We start from the raw sequence: 22,066 nt of genomic DNA on the forward strand, positions 1-22,066 counted from the left end.
GGTCCAAATTATATGCTTCAACCATTAAATACACAATAATTCTTATATTATAATTTGCACGAATCTGCCACACATAGGTACCTACATGTAAAGATAGGATATGCATTTATTAAATGTTAATTAATATAACTAAAGAGTTCAAAATATTTCCTAAAAAATATTTTTACGCTGTTTTCAATGCTGGTATTACCTTTTTGAAAAATTAATATACAGGGTGTCCCAGACTAATTTAGCCAGGCTATATCTCTTAAACGAACAGAGATTTTCGAATGGGACAAAAACTGATCTATTCCATTTGTAATACACTGTAATGTGGCGTAGAAAAAATCATCCCCTAAATATTCATCCCTTAGTTACAACCCCTCACGTTAATTTTTTTAATAGCAGCCTGTACATTTTTTTATAGTTTTGGATGTGGTCTTCGATCGTCTATTCAACACATTTTTTAAAAATAAAATCTGTTGGTAAGTAATCAAGAAAAATATCAGTTTGTTTTTAATAATTATGTGTCCCAGACTAATTTATCTAGGCTATATTTCTTAAAAGAATAAAGATTTTCGAATGGGATAAAAACTAATCTATTCCATTTGTAATACACTTTAATATGGCGTAGAAAAAAATTCTCCCCTAAATATTCATCCCTTAGTTACAACCCCTAACTTTAATTTGTATTTAATAGCACCTTGTAACTAAGGGATGAATATGTAGGGGATGGTTATTCTTCTACACCATATTAAAGTGTATTACAAATGGAATAGATCAGTTTTTGTCCCATTAGAAAACCTTTATTCGTTTAAGAAATATAGACTGGATAAATTAGTCTGGGACACATAATTAACAAAAATAAACTGATCCTTTCTTGATTATTTACAAACCGATTTTATTTTTAAAAAATGTGTTGAATAGACGATCGAAGACCACATCCAAAACTATAAAAAAATGTACATGCTGCTATTAAAAAAATTAAAGTGAGGGGTTGTAACTAAGGGATGAATATTTAGGGGATGAGTTTTTCTACGCTATATTACAGTGTATTACAAATGGAATAGATCAGTTTTTGTCCCATTCGAAAATCTCTATTCGTTTAAGAGATATAGCCTGGCTAATTTAGTCTGGGACACCCTGTATACAGGGTGAAAGACTTGGAAAAGCAACAACATATTTTTACATAAAAAAAAACAGTAAAAACACAAATTTTGGTAAACCAATTCTTCCAGTTCAAGGACTCGATATTATTTATTAAAAAAAGAACCTATGTACCACATTTGGTTGAAATCTGACGTCTCGTTCAAAAGTTATCGTGTTATTAGTCACATATGTATAGTCGCCATTTTTAATCTCCGCCATTTTTGTAAAAGGCAGAATCTCAGATGGCCTCCCATCTAAATTAGAACCTTTGTATGTGTAGTATGTGGTCCAAATTATATGCTTCTATCATTAAATGCACAATTCTTATAATATTTGCACGAATCTGTCGTACTATTTTAAATATACTTAGGTTTGAGTTTTGTTTAAAATAATTGTAATTAGTTAATCTTATGATCATATTTTACAAAAATGAGTCACAAAACTTTTTGCACATATATGTATAATTTTCACTTAACGTGGAATGTGTTTTAACACCTTCTTCTTTTTCTTCTTATACTTGTTGTAGATCTGTCGATCTGTTAATTCCGACGCCGACGTTGAAGTATTTCTTGCGAGATAGACTGCCAGCTATCTCTCCATCTTTTTGGTGGTCTCCCCGGTGGACGCTTGCCTGCTGGTTTTCCTTCTAGCGCAATTCTTGGTAGTCTGTGCTCCCCCATTCTTTTTACATCACTGAATCATTATCTTCGTCTTTGCACGCCACATTGTTCCCTGACGATGTTGTTTCGTATTGTATCCCTTCTTGTCTTCCGTGCTGTTGCTTTTAGTGTCTTCATTTCGGCTGTTCGTAGCAGGCTTTTGGTTTTATTGCTGTCTTCTCTTGATTAAGAAAGATACTTTGGAACCATCCATAAATTTGGATCCTTTAACACCACCAAGAGTTAGATTAACCAATAACTCAAACAGTCGATATCTTCTAGCAAGATTAAGGGAACCGGATATATTAAAAGCAATTAAGCTACATCTTGCTTTCCTACACGACCAGCCTGCCTCAGTATTTTGTGATGGATATACCAACACCAGTGTAAAACTATTTTTGGCTTCCGAAGGACTACCTACCAAAACTGAGGAACTAAGAAAAATTCTTCTAGAATTTAATGATGCCTATGGAATTGGTCCAGCTGAGGTGGAAGCTGATCTTGCTGCTTATAGGTCCTTTCTAAGTTCAGAAAGAATCATAAATCTACAAAAATCAAGGGAATGTCACCGAAATGATTATTCTACTAGCTCTCCAAGACGAAATTTTTAAATAACACGACGTGTTCTGAGGAACTAGAAACTTCGAATAATTTTAGTGATGACAACTTTAGTATGGTTCTGATTAACATTCGTTCTATAAGAAATAAAACTGACGAATTATTTTTGTTTCTGTAGGAATTAGGATTTCCCCCGATAGTTGCGGTTACAGAGCACTGGCTTGAAGTCAACGAGCCTTTTTTTGTAGAAAAATATACCACAATTGCTAGGTATGATCGTCCAAGTTCAGCTCATGGAGGCACCCTAATTCTTTCTAGAAATAATGATTTTTCTCTGATTACAAAATATGACTTTCTGTTAAATGAAGCATTCTTTGAGTTTTCCCTAGTTTATAATAAAAATCTTAATCTTTATATTATTTGCATCTATAGATCACCTGACTCTCCTGTGGAACTATTTTTTCAGAACCTGCTAAATTTGTTAGATGATTTGCCTCATAGAAGCAGAAAAATTCTATGCGGGGACTTCAACATTAATTATGATGCTGCTTGTGCTACCCAAATGTCCTTGGTCAACATATTTGAATTATATGGTCTCTCAATGCACGTTAATTCTCCTACAAGGATTACAAAAACTTCATCTACCATAATTGACTATATTGTCTCAGATTTCTCACCCCTTGATGTCTGCTCTACAATTATTAATGCGGGATTATCAGATCATGAAGTAGTATTTACGAAGTTTAACATCTTCAGCAAACCCTCCTCGAAAACCCGACGTTTAGGTAGGATTTTTCCGCTCGGAATTTTCATAAATTTCAAAATTTATGCTTAACTTCTGAGTGGCATTTTTCTTCTGCGGACGTGGACTATAATTTCAACGATTTTATAGAAAAGCTTGTCTCTATCTTCAGTAAGGCATTTCCTTTAATTTCAATTAAGCCAAAACATCACAAACCCTGGGCTACCAAAGGTATCCGCATATCAGCCAGAAATATGCGCTCACTATTGTATATCAAGAAATTTGCTACCAACGTCTCTGTCACTCAATATATCACCAAGTACAGGGTAACCTATCTAAAACTCATCAAATCAGCTAAAAAAGCCTACTATCAAAATCGTATGGAAAGCTCTAAAAGTGTTGCAAAAGAAACTTGGTCCATAATAAACGATCTTCGAAATAGAACTCACGCAGTTCAAACATTTGCCCTTCCAGACCCGGAAAATCTAAACGAATATTTCGTTAATGTGAGTAAAAATATAACTTCTACTATTTTGCCACAAAAAGATCCCATTTCCTATCTCCCCAATTCAGGAGTGTTCTCGAATTCATTCTTTTTAAGACCAATCGATACATCTGAACTGATCCAAACTATCAATAGTATCAAAAGCAAATCATCCTGTAGTACTGATAGACTATCCATAAAAATCTTCTCAAATCTCACAGAAAATGTGTTGGAAATCCTTGTCTCACTAATTAATGATTCCTTTGAAAGAGGCAAATTCCCAGAGTGCCTAAAGATAGCCATTATTATTCCCCTTTATAAGGGTGGTGAAAAATCTAATGCTTGCAACTATAGACCTATTGCCTTACTACCGGTACTTTCAAAAATTATTGAGAGACTCATAAAAACCCGTCTTATGTCCTTTCTCATTGATAACAACATCTTATCCCAATATCAGTTCGGCTTTTTAACTAATAAATGTACCACTGATGCCTTGTTTTCTGTGCTTCATGAGGTTTACCAAGCACTAAACCATAATTTTTATACTGCCACTGTTTTCTGTGACTATGCCAAAGCCTTTGATTGTGTAAATCACGACATTTTGATTAAAAAACTAAATTTCTATGGGATTCGAGGTATTTCTTTGAATTGGTTCCAATCTTACTTGAATAATAGGAAACAACTAGTTAGAGCAAATGATACTGACTCTAGTCTCAAAAACATTGTATGTGGAGTACCACAAGGTTCAGTATTGGGTCCTCTACTGTTCCTTATCTTTATAAATGACATCACTAACTTAAAAATCGATGGAAAAATTTTTCTTTTTGCTGATGATACCAGTATCACTTGGAGCAACTCAACTATTGCATCTCTTCATGCAACTATAACTTCTGATTTGCTTACGATATAAACCTGGTCTGATTCTAATTTACTATCTTTTAACGTGGATAAGACAGTAGCATTATCCTATAAAAGTGCTCTTCAACCCCTGCTTGTTAATAACAGCCAGATCTCTACCGTTGATTCTGTAAAATTTCTTGGTATTTTTTTAGACAGCAACCTCAAATGGTCCCTTCATATCGATTTGTTAAGTAAGAAGCTCGCCTCAGCCTGCTATGCTATAAGATCTATTTCGAAAGAACTCAATTTACCATCTTCTAAACTAACATATTTTTCCTTGTTCGAGTCTCATCTTCGATATGGTCTTCCTTTTTGGGGTTCTAGTAGAGCTGCCCAATTAGATGTTATTTTTAAATTACAAAAAAGAGCAATAAGGTATCTGTTTGGCCTCAGAAGAACAACACATTGCAGAGGTTACTTCAAAGATCACGGCATTTTAACCCTTACATCTTTATATAATTTAGAAACTGTTTGCTTAATTCGTAAACACATGCATGTCTTTCCAGCAAGGCCTCGTCATGACTACTCCACCAGAAATTCAAATTTTGATGTCTATTTACCGATCCCGTCCTCTGAGTTAGTAAAGAAATCTATATTATATTCCGCAAAAAAACTATACAACCATCTTCCTTTACAACTCAAATCTGCAACATCTTTCCCCAAGAGTTTCTTAATGACTAACTAAGAAATTACAGTAATGTACAAGTAACCAAACTTATCTATATTTGGGTGTCACATGCAGCAGCTTAAACTTATTAGTTCCTATGTCTATAAATAGTTTACTGTGTTGTATGTTCACTTTGCAATTTCTATAAATTGTTGCAATATATCGATTTTGTTTTTTTTTTCTTTACTTTATTAACTTATATTTTGTATTTATGTATATTTTTTTTATATTGACGATTTATCAAATTTCAGAAAATTGTATTTGTTATTGTTATTGTTAGATATTATTTATTTATTTTTTCTGACTTTAATTAAGCCTTGTCCATAAAATTTGCATAATTTTCAGTGAAAATAAAGCATATTTCTATTCTATTCTATTCAATACCATAGCATAGGTCATAACAGGTCAGATGCAAGTTTTAAATTCTAACTTTGCTGCCCATTCTCATATATGGGTTATTCCAGACCACGTCTCTCAAACATCCGGATACGACTGTCGCCTTGTTTATTTGTCTTCTTAGGTCTCTGGCTGGGTCATGATAACTTGGTATTTAAGTCTACACCTAGATATTTTAACTGGTTTATCTGTTCTATGGGTTTCCCCTCTACCAAGACCTTTCATCTAACTGGATCTTTTGCAATGCTAATTCATTTTGTTTTCTGCGTGAATATGTTCATGATGAGTCGTCAACATGCTTGGTAGAATCGATAAAGTTGTTTATGTAGGTCATCCTCATCCTCTGCAATCAGGGCTGTATCATCCGCATAGCACCTTCTGATTCTACTGCGACCGAGTCTGTATCCTAATTGTAGCGATTCCACATCTTCTATTATTTCATCCATTAGCATATTGAATAGAAATGGGCTGAGGCTGTCTCCCTCTCTGATTCCCCTTGGTGTTGATATGTTGGCCGTAGTGGTGTCGTTTGTTTTCATTTTTGTCGTGTTGTTATTGTTCATTTGTTTTATGACTCCCACAATGTTTCCGGTATCCTTTTTTGCTTCATTTTCTGTAATATATCGCTAAGTCTGACTCTGTCAAATGCTTTTGTTAGGTCTACGAAGCAAATATATACGGGTTTGTTATATTCTATCAACTTCTCTTTCACTTGTTTCATGACATGTTTAAAAACCGATTAAGATTATCTTCACCAACTTAACTTTTCCGTAGAAAACTAGTTTATATAGGAAGTCTTTTATTGTCAATTATTCAATTAGTCAAGTGTCTATCGATCGAGTTCTAAAACTAACTGTGTATCGTTCTGGAAATACCTCCATCAGATGATTAGAATCAACATTCGTTTTAGTTTCTCGAAATCTCAACCCTCGTCAATGTAGAAGTTTCTCTGTAATTGGTACAATAAGCAACCGTAGCAGGATTATTCTTGGTAGTGACAGAATTCAAGAAATATATTAGGATAGAAAGTTTTAAGAAAATTGTTTCATTACTTATTAATATTTATATAGAATGCGGTAGATTTTGCACCGAATTTAATCAGAAATTAAAGATAGTTCAGAGAAATAAGGAAAAAAATATATTGTTGCTGACACAACCCCCTCCAGGCCGAAACCAAATTTTTTGAGTAGTATGGACATCTATAATAATAACCTAATATGTTTCCTTCAGCCGATTTTGATGATATACATAGTTATAAACAAATGAAGATAAAAAACGGTAAATTTTCGCTTTTTTCGTCTATTACCAAAAATTTAAGCATTTTAAACAAATTTGAGAGTAAGAAACTCATAAATCGTATAAAAAACTTCAATATGGCGTTCAATGAATATGTCTATCCTTATTGATTGCTTAGAAAATTGCAAAATAAATCATACATTTTGAGTTTTTAAAAGTATTCATAACTTATGTAAAAAATAACTTAGAACCTTCTTATTACACGGAATGCTGAGACTTCTGGTGCTTAAATCATACCCTAAATTATAAAGCAATTGGTCAAATAGTTTAAAAGTGATTTAATTTGTTTATCCCAAATTAATTTTTCTTGCAACACTATAAGTCAGAGAATGATGAAGTTACAGTAATACTTTGGATAGTTTATGAAAGAAGAATATTTACACTATTAATTTAATTAAAAAAAAAATTACAAAAAATAATTCTAAATATTGCAAGATTATTTTGCAAGAACATGTGAATTAAAAAAAAATGGGGGCTAACTTTGTCCCTAATTGTCCTAGGACAAATGTTTTTCTTTCTAAATGTTTGATGGATTCGACCGTTACTCGATGGAAGTTCATTTTATCTCACAATAAAACACTGAAAATTTTTGTTTTCTATACTTCCACAAAATTTATTATTTACAACTATGTGACTACAGCTGTTTCGGCAGAGTGCCTTTCTCAAGTGATAAGTATAATTTACTATGTGTTTGCCTTTTTAAGTCTCTAACTGAAGAGGTTGAGGAGTGGGGAGCTGTTTGTCTCGAGTTGGTCATTCAGAATTATATCTGTATTTTTCAGTTTATTAATTTCCATAGATTCTAAAAAAGATAGCTTAAGGCCTTTATTTTGAATATGCAGAATTTGAAACTCTTCATTGAAAGAATGATTATGATCTAGAAGGTGAAGTGCGTATGTAGAAGTGTCTGTTTTTTTATTGTTGAAAGCCCTTTTGTATTCTGCTATCCGTTTGTCAAAAGTTCTGCCAGTTTGACCGATGTACGTTTTCGGACAATCACCACACGTTAGTTTCTTTCAGAATTCTGCATCCTTACTACTCAAATATGAGTAATATGAAATAAGGAAAAACAGCTTTAGATTAAATTCGATTCGCGGTCACCACCATCGGCTGACCCTTCAGACCCGCCTGTGGTTCATCCAGAAGCGAACTGAATCCAAGCACCCCCTTAATGATCCAGCTGTCGAAGTATGCATATTAATAAAATATCAAATGCGTACGGACGCGTTAGCGACATCTATCTAGACACAGAGAAAATTCTCTATAGGTCGGAGTGCAGAATCCTTGGTAGCTATCTGTAGCCTGAGCTTTTTACAAATAATTTATAAAGATACAGACTGATAGTCTACTTAACTATATTAATTTAGACTTTAGTCTACTAAACTATGGCTCGTGAGCCACATGTGGATCTTTGAGGGATTATTTGTGACTTTCAATAAATGTACCTGAATTACTTTTAATTTAACCACTGACAACAAATATAAAAGAAAAATTGGAATAAATCCTTTGTAAAAGGTATAAAATTTATTAAAATCCCTAAAGGGCTACATCAGAACAAAACGTTTTCGATTTTATTACAAAATCATCATCAGTGTAAGACCTAAAAGTAAGTATAACCTATTTTATTAATGTAAAATTGATATTTAAATTCTGACTAAGGTTTAAAACAAGTGGTTATACTCACAGTCTGGATGCTAGCTGAGCCACCAAAGAAATATAGGGGTAATAACCCTTCAAATATAAAATGTATGCTTTACAGATGCATATTTACTTAAAATGCCTTGTGATGGGCAAAAGGCAACAGGAATAATGCCCTAAGGTAAGGTATTTAAATTCCCAACATGTGGGATGCAAAAAATTGAGTTTACATTTCGATGACTTTATGGCAACTGAATGAAAGTTGAGTGATGTTTCTGAAAGGTGTCAAAGATCAAACCAAACAATGTGACAATGTGACATAATAGATACCATGTGTTACCTCAGCCAACTGATTGTGATATGATATTTTTTTTTAAATTTTTCTTTTTTATTAATTTTTTTTTAAATATCATATCACAATCAGTTGGCTGAGGTAACACATGGTAACTATTATGTCACATTGTCACATTGTTCGGTTTGATCTTTGACACCTTTCAGAAACATCACTCAACTTTCATTCAGTTGCCATAAAGTCATCGAAATGTAAACTCAAATTTTTTGCAACCCACATGTTGGGAATTTAAATACCTTACCTTAGGGCATTATTCCTGTTGCCTTTTGCCCATCACAAGGCATTTTAAGTAAATATGCATCTGTAAAGCATACATTTTATATTTGAAGGGTTATTACCCCTATATTTCTTTGGTGGCTCAGCTAGAATCCAGACTGTGAGTATAACCACTTGTTTTAAACCTTAGTCAGAATTTATATATCAATTTTACATTAATAAAATAGGTTATACTTACTTTTAGGTCTTACACTGATGATGATTTTGTAATAAAATCGAAAACGTTTTGTTCTGATGTAGCCCTTTAGGGATTTTAATAAATTTTATACCTTTTACAAAGGATTTATTCCAATTTTTGTGATTGATGGTATACAGCCAACTACAGGAAAACTTTTCTTTCCTTGTGGAAATATAAAAGACTAATGCCTGGTTGCACCAACAGATCTTAAGCTCCAGCTTAGCTAAGCTCTACTTATAGATAGGGCCTCATTGAGTATCACTTACGTTGCACCATAATTTTAGATTCTTTCCTTATTACCAATCATATCTATTACTACATTATACTTTTATTATAATATAATATTATAATTATATTATATTAATTCTTATGTTATTCTCGTCTTAAGCTTAAGATCTGTTGGTGCAACCGGACATTAGTGTAACATCAGGACTTAGAACAGTAGACCCCTTATCACCGTTGCCATTCAATTTGACCTCAGAATATTAGAGAAGGCGAAAACGGCGGGCTCGTTGGAAAAAATATTCCCATGAGATTTTTTTGCATAATTAAATTCGTGAGACACCCCAGAATAAGGTGCGAGAAATCGCCCACGCGAAAAGTGGTCCAAATTAAAAAAAAAATTAATCAAATTGCAAAAATCAATATTTTTGGTCCGGACATTTTTTTTTAGGTTTTTTTGACCATTCTAGACAAAAAGGGTCTCTTGTAATTTTTCTCTAAAATTGAACGTTTTCCAGTTACAAGCAATTTAAAATTTGAAAAACGCGAATATTGCCATTTTTAAGACTTAATAACTCGGTTAAAAATTATTATTATGAAAGTCAGAAAGTGACTAAATCAAAGTTTAAAGCCCCCCTACGTGATCATAAAGAAATTTGTGTCATTAATTTATTAGTAAGCTGTTATTTTTAATTATTCACAATAAGCGGTAACATCATATTGACGCGGCTGTAAATGTGAATGCGAGTAGGATGCACCATTGACTGCCGGAATGGCACCTCTCTCTCTCTCACTCACCTTTGACGGCCGCCTAATACGTGCATGGCGTTCATTATTATTACTTAAAAATAACAGCTTAGTAATAAAATATTGACAAAAATTTCTTCAGGATCTTGTAGGGGGGCTTAAAACTATGATTTAGTCACTTTCTAACTTTCATAATAATAACTTTTAACCGAGTTATTAAGGCTTGAAAATTGCCATTTTTCGTTTTTTTTTTCAATTTTAAATTGCGTATAACTCGAAAACGATAAACTTTAGAGAAAGATTATAAGAGACCTTTTTTGTCCAGAATGATACAAAAAACCTTAAAAAAAATTGTCCGGGCCAAGTTTATTGATTTTTGCAATTAGATTAAAAAAAATTGTTAAAAAAAATTTGGACCACTTTTCACGTGGGCGACTTCTTGAACCTTATTCTGGGATGTCTCACGGATGTGATTATGCAAAAAAATCTCATGGGAATTTTTTTCCAACGAACCCGTTGCTTTCGCCTTGTCTATATCTAATAAGTAAAATATAATCTGAACTAACAGGGTGATTTGCGAATCGAGGATCAAAACTATTGTTGGCCTTTGCCGATGATCTAGGTGCAGTCGCTCATTCTAGAAAAGACGTGAGAGATGTGTTTTCACAACTCGAGGGAGAAACAGGTAGTCTGGGCCTTCAAATAAATGAAGAGAAAACGAAATACACGCTAGTAACCAACAATCCAAGATCAAGAGCTCTGTAGAACATAACTATTAATGACCACAACTTCGAAGTATGTAGTAAGAGTTTAAATATCTAAAGGCGGTACTCATAGATGACAACCACATATAAAAAGAGGTCTCAATAAGGATAGCTGCGTGAAATAGAGCATTTTTCTCCATATATCTATTATTAAGATCTAAGCTGCTAAAAAGACAATCTAAAATCTAAATTAAGATTGTGCATGCCATTTATTCGCTTAATTATTACATATGGAAGTGAAACATGGATTCTAAATCAGCGGAAAGTAAATATGTAATAATATACATAAGTAAAATATATAAGTAAAATTAATATCATATGAGCTGACAGGGTGATTTGCGAATCGAGGATCAAGACTATTGTTGGCCTTTGCCGATGATCTAGGTGCAGTCGCTCATTCTATAACAGACGTGAGAGAGGTATTTTCCTAACTTGAGGAAGATACAGGCAGTCTGGGCCTTCAAATAAATTAAGAGAAAACGAAATACACGCTAGTAACCAAAAATCCAAGATCAAGAGTTCTGTAGAACATAACCATTAATGACCACAACTCCGAAGTAGTAAGAGTTTAAATATCTAGGGGCGGTACTCACAGATGACAACCACATAAAAAGAGGTCTCAATAAGGATAGCTGCGTGGAATAGAGCAATTTACTCCTTATCACCATTATTAAGATCTAAGCTGCTAAAAAGACAATCTAAATTAAGATTGTGCTGCGCATGCCACTTATTCGCCCAATTATTACATATGCAAGTGAAACATGGACTCTACATCAGCGGGAAATAAAAAATATGCTGCTGGTTTTTTAAAGGAAAGTTCTCAGAATCATATTTGGCCCCCAAAGAGATGAATTCAGAGGAAAGTGGAGAAGGTGCAGCAAAACTGAATTGGTGACTGTATATGGTACTGAACCAATCGTCAGGCATATAAAAGCTAACCGGATAAGATGGGCAGGTCATGTGGTAATATCACAGGAAGACAGAGTGATATAAAGACAGCGTTTTTAGATAGTAGAAGATGCAGAGAGTAGAAGATTAGTAGGCCGTCCCAGAAAACGATGGAAGGATGATGAAGATCCAAGTATCCTGAGATATTAAAGGCTGTTTGTAGAATTATTTGCATATTTGAAACAACGATGTGAACCATTTTATTTCAAAGGCAAAGTTTTTATGCGGGGATAAGCTTTCGTGATTTTGTCACTTCGGGCAGAGAGCAGTAGGCCTACGCCTCTCTGATGATGACTCCAAATAGAGTCGAAAATCGTAGATTTAGAGTGCTGGTCTGCGCTCCCTGTTCTACGTGAAAAATAAGACGGTTTTGCCTTTGTATTGCAACTGAATAAAAATGGAATTTTTATTTTATTTTTATATTGGTCTTTACTCCTTTGAGTAACTAGGTCATTTTCCGTTGGAATTTACCAGCTGAACAGACGGGTTGTGAATTGTAAATTTTTTGAATTCCCTCTTGTCTTCTTCGCTTCAGCATCCATCTGGCTTGCAATTTTTAGAAGCCATGGAGGTGTTACCAGGGAAATGGACCAATAAGTTTTGAATTAAAAATCTTTTAGTAATATTTTTAATATTTTTCAATATTATTAATGTTTCTATTAGGTTGAAAACTTACTTTGAATTTCAGTTGCCAGATGACGCTAGTCACCTACTCCATAAACGTCAGTTGCAATGCGGGGATAAGCCATTGACATATTATTAAGCCTAGATTCGGCATACTCAACAAAAAAGCATAACGCGGAAACAGCATGAAAACAGTCGATCGGTGGTCTATCTATCTCTTTTAACCAAGCGATCCCGCGCATGTGACTGACAAAGATGGCTAGACCACTCAATCCTATGTCGACGTTACACCACAATGCATTGAGTGGCATATCCCTAGCCAAGTCTATTGGTCCGAGAGTTGTGAGACATTTTTGAGTAGGTATTTTAGGCAACCTGAAAATTTTCCAGGTTAGTCTTCCATGATAGCCTAATACAAAAATGCCGGTCTGGCTGGAGGGTAGCGGTTATTTTCCCCAAAAATCCCCCCTCCAAAGTTAAAAAAGGGCAAAAATTGTTATTACAAAAAATATCATTGGCGTGACTTCAAACTAAATCTAAATATTAAAATATAAAGAAGATAAACAGGCCAGGCGATTTGTGGGCGATTTTAACTCTGCAAGATACTTGCATGGGCGCCCCAGGATTACTTTCAGGGGGTGCATCTGAACTTCAGGAGATTTCATCTGGATGTGTACATACTATTAACGAGTATAAAATATACAACTATACATGCATAGCTATGTACATTCCTTCCGGACAGGGAGGTGCAATTGTTATTTTGACAGGGTATTTTTTAATATTAAAAATAAATATTCTAAAAAAGACAGGTTTTTTTGGTGAAATTTTACAACGGCCAGGTGATTAAACAAATTACGCGTGCATGTGAATGAAAAAGGCTATAGGTAATTCTTCAACTCCTAACGGAAATGGATGGATACTAACAGATTTTGCCAAGGAATTAAAAAATATTAAATTTAAGCAGAGTTTTGTAAAATTTTTAATTGAACATTGATCTGCAGATGAGATGGTGCCTTTTATTGGTAATTTATTAATAAATTTAAATTATGACTTATGTGATTCGTATGTTGTAAATAATGATGGTATAGAAATGTCGATCGACGATAACATGACCTGCGAAAATCACGAAGAAGCCGACACGAAGATAGTTCATCACGTATGTAAGCTTAATACATTAGCAAAGACCAATGTTCTTATTAAAACTTCTGATACAGATGTTTTAATAATTATGCTTGGAAACATGGATCATCTTCAAAGTGACGATCTGGAGATTTTTATGGAGTATGATACTGGAAATTCTAAAAGGTACATAAATACAACGAAGCTACATACGTAATTAGAGCCATCTTTATGTACGAGTTTATGGCAAGATAAGACCGTTTAAAATATTAAAAAAAAAATAATTTATCAGAAAGCATTAACGGATCTTGGAGTTGCCCACGTTACCGGTACGCGCGATGAAATTTTCGAAACTTTGGAAGAATTTGTGTGCGAAATTTATGGTACAAAAAATTTATCAAATATCAACACAGCACTATTTCAAACATTCTGCCCAAATTATAGGTCTATTAAAAAAAATGAGCGTTTTAAAAAAATATTGAAAAAGTGTGATCCATCTACATACTTTGCCTCCGTGCAAAGCCGAATTGAGACATCTGCTAATAACTCAGTATATCACGAGAATTTAGCGAATCGCATATTTGCAAGTCCCCAGTTCTTTAACACCTAACGGAAATGGATGGATACTAAATATGCATAAATTAGATTTTAATTGGTATGACGGAGATTGTTTGCCTCAGTCAGTTTATGATGCTATAGCTCATCAGCGAACCACAGAGAATTTCAGATATATTGCTGAAGGTAAGCTTACATACATGTTCTTTTTATAACTGAAATCTTTTTTTTAGTTAACTCACTTTTCTGCTTCTTCGTGTGCCTCATCCTTTCATGACAATGGCGATCATCACGGCCCATTTTATTCTGCCTGCAGCGATTCTGAAGAGTTCTATTGTTGTTTTTAACACTACACTACTTTAAAATTTTCAACCAGAATATGCATCGTCTTCCCGGTTCTCTTTTTTCTTGCACTTTTCCTTATATAACCAATTACATCACGTTTTTTATTTCTTAGTATATGACCAAAGTAGCTCATTTTTCTTTCCTTCATCATAGTGTTGAGTATTTCTTTTTCCTTTTTTATCTTTCTTAATGTTTCCGTGTTTGTTACGTGTTGTGTCCATAATATTTTTTACATTATTCGATAACACCACATCTCAACAATGGCAAGTCTTTTTTCAGATGCGACCTTGATTGTCTAGGCTTCGTCTTCGTATAAAAGGACAGAGAATACGTAGCAACTCAATTAATTAATCACTAATTAATTTTTAATCAATTCTAAATATATATTACAACTATTTACAGATCATGTAGAACAGGAATCTGAGTCTCGAGGGGAGTCTGACGAAGAAGAAGAGAATGAATATTTAAGCGTAGATGCGGAGTTTAAAGAAAAAGTACAAGATTCGGACACATAATTAATTTAGTTTATAGTTTTATGCTTTTCCACCTATATATTTATAATAATAAATTTGTCTTTTTCTATCATATTTGCAAAATCCATTGTATAGTACGTATTATTTTCCTTTAATTAATAAAAAGTTACTTAAGAAACTATAATATATAATAATTACGTTTCGAGGCACAACAACATGGGTACCGCCAGGTCACGTGATTTTTCTCGAGCGAACGGACTCGCTCAGCTACAATATGGGACGAAAACAGCTATCGGTATATGCTCATTCTCACACTGCTGCTTACCTATAGCGCTTTTCATTTACATGCATGAGTAATTTGTTTAATCACCTGGCAGTTGAAAAATTTCACCAAAAAAACTGTCTTTTTTGGAATATTTATTTTTAATATTAGAAAATACCCTGTCAAAATAACAACTGCACCTCCCTGTCTAGAAGGAATGTACATAGCTATGCATGTATAGTTGTATATTTTATATTGTGAGGGACACGATCTATGAGAAATGTTAAAACCCGGCTTAATGGTAATCCGGTAATAAGTATCTATTGATAACTGTTGTAATACAGACCCCCCGAGAGACATTTACAGAGTTGTATCCAACATTCTAATAAAATTATCGGAAAAAGTGTTGAATTTCGAGTTATTATATAATTTGTGTACTTAAATGTTTTTTCCAATTGATCGATATACTGATTATTTTTTAAGTAAACTACCTCGTATTATATATAGTATTTAGAAAAATTTACCTTCACCCTTTTTCCAAAATTAAGATTGTCAAAATAAAATATTTTTTCAGTTACGATAATAAAAATTTTGCTTTGGTGGATTTACAAGTTTTTTTATTAACCGTACTTCGGTTTTTAACAAGTTCGTCAATGAACACTTAATATTAATATATTATACAGCCAGGTCCTAAAGTAACGGATAAATATAATTTCTACATAATTATAAAGTAGATGAAAACTCCTGAACCAGGTCAATTTTTACACACAAAAATATACGTTCTCAATAAAATCGTTCAAATACCCCCTTAACCCCATAAGGATAATAGCTACTTTTTGAGACATTTACCTAAATGTTTAAAAAGATTCGATGTTACTTTTTTGTCAACCAGATAACTAATATACTAGTCAATCGTGACAACTATTTTAGTCGAGGACTTTTTTATGTAAGAAATAAAAATATTACATTTCTGAATAGAGAATTGAAAACCATCTTAAACCCCGTATCACACGCCTTCATTTAAACTCTTTAAAGGGGTAGCTAACCATTGGGGGGTTAAGAAGGTAGTTAAATGATTTTATTGAGAAAGTGTATTCTTGTGTATATTTGAGGATTTTTCGTATGCGCTTATAATTTAGGTAGAAAATGAATTTATCCGTTATTTTAGGACATCACTATATAAAAGAAGTAAAATTTGTTCACAATAAAAGTACAAAATTTTTTGTAAAAGGTATATATTTTGTAAAAAAGTAAAAAACTGTGCAACGAAAGTCGTCGTTGTTACATGGAAAAAGCTTTTGGGGGACATGACACCATCATAAGTTAAAGTAAAACAGGTTAAAATTAGACTTACAGGTATGAAAAAAATGGTTCTTATTTACTTACATGTCACATGTGATGCCACAAAAAGTTACCCATTGGTCTTTTTACTATCATAAATTAAATGATATACTAGCCACTTCGAAAATTCACATTCATTTGGGATCTTCCAGTTGGATTTAAAAGTTATTCCAACTCATCGTCATTATCGTTCTCTTCATCACTCTCATCCAAATTAATAATAATTTTCTTCAAGGCTGGGACATTTTTCATGTAATCCTTTTCAATCTTCTTTACATGTTCTATAGCATTTTGAGCTATAGCTGCCAGTTTTGAGCACTGATATTTTTGAACTCCGTTTTTATTAGTTCGACAACACTTTGGGCATCTTTTGGAGATGTGTTGTTCCTCCGGATATGGTTTTTTAACTGAGCCCATAGCAATTCTATGGGATTCAACACACAGTAATATGGAGGTAATCTTAAAACCGTATGTCCATTGTTAGTGGCTAATTTATCTACAATATGTTCTTTAGTTACGACTTTTGTATGAAGAACCTGAATTAGTTGATCTTTGGTGTAATGATCCTCAAAATATAGGTCTTCGGCTATTAAAAATTCTTGAATTTCATCCTTTCTACTCTGTTTGGTTGGAATTTTTTTAATGCATCTGGAGTGATATGATGCATTGTCCATAACAATCACGCTATTTGCTTTTAAATTTGGGAGTAATGTATTCTCAAACCACGATTCAAAAAGCGTCCCTTCGATGTCTTGGTGGTAGTCTAGAGAACTGTCTTTAATACTTTTGGAACTCAACAATAACGCATCGTTCACCCATCCATGTTGTCCTCCGCAATGTAATATGCAAATTCGCTTGCCTTTAGAATGGGGTACATCTATTTGGCATTTGCTTAAACCGTTTGTCCAGGCTTTATCTATCGTTTCGTGGGAATCAAACCAAGTCTCGTCCAGATAATAAATTTCTCGACACTCACTGCGGTATTGTAAAATTTTTTCGATATATTCATTCCTCCATTTTATTAGGCGGCTACTTTCCATTATGGTTTGTCTCTTATTGACAGTTTTATATTTAAAACCATTTTTGGTCAAAAATCGTCCCAGAGTCTTTGTGGAACAATCATGAACCATATGTTTTTCTTTTAATTTTGCCATGATATTGTTTAGGTTAGGCATAATTTTAGCTGCATACATATTATATATTGTCTCACTAATAGGTTCCAAGAGGTGAGGTTGAATTTTTTTAGAGCTTCCCAAATCCTTTCTTGTTTTTCTACTTTTCGAACCTGTCTTTATTAAACGGTACACTGTTGCACAAGAAATTTTGGTTAATATCGCTGTTTGCTTAACAGCTTCATATCTGTTCATTTTTTTAGAAAGTCCGTCAAATACATCTAACACCATATTTTGCTCAGCTACACACAAATTCTTCCTTTGCTGAGTACTTGACCCCGCACTTTCATCTTCATCTTCTAAATTATCCGTAGGTTCATTTTCGTCAGGTAAATGCATATCACTTTCCCATGGCCGCCACATATTGTTCTTTGATAAATACTAAATTGTATATCACAACGCGCTTTTTTCAACAAACTCTGGCTCAAAGAATCACAAAATATACTGCTTAAGAATGACTAATTCCGTTATTTAAATATTTAATTGTGACAATGATCCCGCCGCATTTATTTATTCTACGAAAATATACCTATTAAGTATTAAATATATCACAACACTTTTTTCGACAAACTCTGGCTGAAAGAACCACAAAATATACTGCTTAAGAATGACTAATTCCGTTATTTAAATATTGTGACAATGATCCCGCCCCATTTAATGATTCTACGAAAATGCACTTACTAAGTACTTAGCAATTACCGGAAATATAAAATTGTTTGTAAATTTGTATTCAGGTCAACCGCAGGAATTTCTCTTAATTATTTTTAAATGTTATAGTTATAAACAAAGACATCATATTTTTGATAGAATTTTACAAAAATATTTAATGACGATGATTTGGAATAAGTTTTACTTTATTTTGTGTATATCGATAAATAGTGTTCATTGACGAACCCACAAAACAAAATGTCTACTTATTTTCGTAACTGAAAAATATTTTTCCACCTAGATACCTCTACCGAAAGTATTAATTTCCTGACCTGATTGTAGGGAGCAAAGTTGTACTTTTCCTCCCTTGAATGATTCTTGAATGAAGTAAACTTCATTCTCGGGAGGAAAAGTAGCACTTTGCTTCCTTGTTATACAAATAGCTGTTATTTTGCCAGTCCTAAATTAAAAAAAAGGATGAACTCAAGTATTTTTTTAATACTATATTGCGAGATTGTTTACTGCTAAAAACCATTGTTAAGATCAATTTGTAAAATCATTTAAACAAACTAATTATTTAAAATTTAACATTTCTTCGGTAATTTTATTTGAATGTTGGATACAGGTTAGTACAACTCTGTAATGTCTCTCTGGGGGTTTGTGTTACAATAGGTATCAATACCGGATTATCACAGGTTGGGTTTTAACATTTCGCATAGACCTTGTCGCTCACAATACTCGTTAATAGTATGTACTGATTCAGACGAAATCTTCTAAAGTTCAGATGACCCCCTGAAAATAATCCTGAGGCGCCCATGCATGCATCTTGCAGAGTTAAAATCGCCCTCAAATCGCCTGGCCTGTTTATTTTCTTTATATTTGAATATTTAAATTTACTTTAAAGTCACGTCAATGATATTTTTTTAATAACAATATTTACCTTTTTTTAATTTTGGGGGGGGGGATATTTTGGGGAAAATAACTGCTACCCTCCAGCCAGACCGGCATTTTTGTATTAGGCTATCATGGAAGAGTCACCTGAAAGAATTTCAGGTTGCCTAAAATACTTACTCAAAAATGTTTCACAGCTCTTATGCTATATGTTTTTATATGTCTCTGGGATAAGATTTCGTGATTTTGTCACTTCGGGCAGAGAGCAGCAAACCTACGGCTCTCTGATGATGACTCCAAATAGATTCGAAAATCGTCGATTTAGAGTGCTGGTCTGCGCTCCCTGTTCTAAGTGAAAAATAAGACGGTTTTGCCTTTGCATTGCAACTGAATAAAAATGGAATTTTTATTTTATTTTTACATTTTATTTCACTTTAAAATTCGTGAAATCAAAACACTGAGAGAAAAATGTGATGCTTATTTTACACTTTTTAAATAATTGTTTAATTGCGGCTCGCGAAAAATTTCAAATTTTGAAAAATGGCTCAGACTATCAAGGAGCTTCGCCAGCCCTGTAGAGTTTTATTTTTAAATAAGCAACACTAAAATTACTTGTTAAACTACTGTTTAATAACTATTTATGTGTGGTCATGTGCAAATCCATACACCAGAAGCGATCTCAAGTATTGCTTATATAAACATTTTTTATATTCTCATCACCTATCAGAAGTTTGTGGGCATATAAAATTCATAATACCTACTTAAAATTCCAGATATGTTTATATTTACTTAATATAAACATTCTGCGTGTTTGTGTTTACAGTATCTATTGTTTTCTTAAATCACTTAGCCAAATAAAATGCCGATATCTCTTTTGAGTTCGAATTTCAAATTAAATATTTTGTGTTTGTTTTTATATTTTAATATTTGCATTTCGTAACAGTGTTTTAGAATTACGTCAGTTTATATGCACTTCTAGGTGTAAAAAGTAATTAAACAGTGGCTGTTAAGAGTGGGTTGGTTGCTTTTAGTACCAGATAGGTTTATTCAATAAAAAGTTAGTTACAATTATTGTTGTACACGTTAAAGTGAAATTAAAAGGGAATAGAATTGTAACGCAAAATCCTTAAAGTTACATATTATGACTCCTGCAGAGAGTGTGAGCGAATGAGATACTATGTTGGGAAAGAAAAATCTAGTGTCACAAAGACTTATAGACTAAGATGGGCAGAACATGTGATATTAGGGAACATCCAAAAACTACGTCGTAGAGAAGAAGGAATGGGGACTTCGCTTATTACGATGGTATACGATAGGAGGAAGGGGATCATGAGTCCAGATCTGACGTCGTTTGGTATATTTATATTTATATTTATATTAATCACTACTGTCAAGACGCTATTGACCCTATAAAATGTGGGTAAATGAAAACGATTTTTTGAAGTAATGTATGTATATTAAAAAAATACTAAGTTTTCAATCTAATAGCACATAAAATAATACTAAAAATATTACTCTACATCCCACCAGACCGAAAACAATGGGAACCTTCTCTGGTTACACCTTCGAGGCTTCTACAATTTGCAAGCCATAACGGATGCTGAGACTAAAGAAGATGAGGGAATTTTACAATTTATAATTCACGTCCCATCTGCTCAGCGCGGTACAGTTCCAACGAGAATGGTTCCCTTCGTGCTCCAATCGGAGTAGACATGTAAATAAAAAATGAATAACCATTTTCAATTTCGTTGCAACACGAAACTACAGCCGCACTATATTCTAGTTCTAGTTGTCAGAGAGTGCAGCAAGCACCTCTACCGGTTTCGAAACTTATTAGTCTCTAATCAGGAGGCACATATGCTGCTCTCTCTGACCCAACCAGGACAAACCCCGGCGTGCAGTCACGGATTGCAACGAACGAAATGGCAGGGATGCCCTAGCGGCAACTGCTACCAAAAGACTAAGTTTTCAATATAATAGCACATAAAATAAACTAAAAATATTACTCTACATCCCACCAGATTTAAATCAATGGGAACCTTCTCTGTAGCAATGTATGTAAAGTAATGTATATTACGTTCATAATGTGTAGTTGATTTTTGTTCTTTTATTGCTTGGCTTAGTGGATATTTTCCTAAAAAGAATTTAACTATACTGCTCTTTAATAGGACGAAGAAATCAAATACTTATTTCTATTTAGGGTGTGGCATAAAATAAGCACACGTAATTAAAAAAAAGGAAATATTATACGAAGTATTACACAATATAATCTAAAACATTTTCGGCCGCATTCAGGAACTCATCAAAAACTCCAGGGGATAATATCCTCAGATACGTATAAAGGTATAGAAGTTTTGGAGAACCTGACGTTGTAAAATTCATTAAGTTACTAAGCTACTGTCTAAGCACGCCTTAGATGGACACGTCATGTAGTCAGACGAGAGGAAGATGCCGTAGTCAGAAAAGTTATTGACCGAAGAGGGCCGATAGGACAACGAACAAGAGGAAGACCGAGACTTAGGTACCAAGACAACCTAGAAAATGATTTGAAATCTATTGGAATTAGAGCATTAGACCAGGGCGGATCTGTAAAAATATTAGTACATTTGGACGTTGAGAGGTGACTCAAATTTTTTTGCAGAAATTGCTTGAAAATAAATCAAATAATAATATTTGAGTTA

The 22,066-nt window shown here is 33.4% G+C and overlaps 1 protein-coding gene across 1 annotated transcript; it reads right to left on the reverse strand.

The window, feature by feature from the left end:
- Nucleotides 1-16,970: 16,970 nt before the first annotated feature.
- LOC126882532 (uncharacterized) lies at nt 16,971-18,209 on the reverse strand. The gene has a single exon (XM_050647499.1). It carries the CDS (start codon nt 18,207-18,209, stop codon nt 16,971-16,973), a length of 1,239 nt encoding a protein of 412 aa, XP_050503456.1.
- Between the last annotated feature and the right edge of the window lie 3,857 nt (nt 18,210-22,066).

The sequence above is a fragment of the Diabrotica virgifera genome, chromosome 3 (assembly GCF_917563875.1).
Source record: "Diabrotica virgifera virgifera chromosome 3, PGI_DIABVI_V3a".
Classification (NCBI taxonomy): domain Eukaryota; kingdom Metazoa; phylum Arthropoda; class Insecta; order Coleoptera; family Chrysomelidae; genus Diabrotica; species Diabrotica virgifera.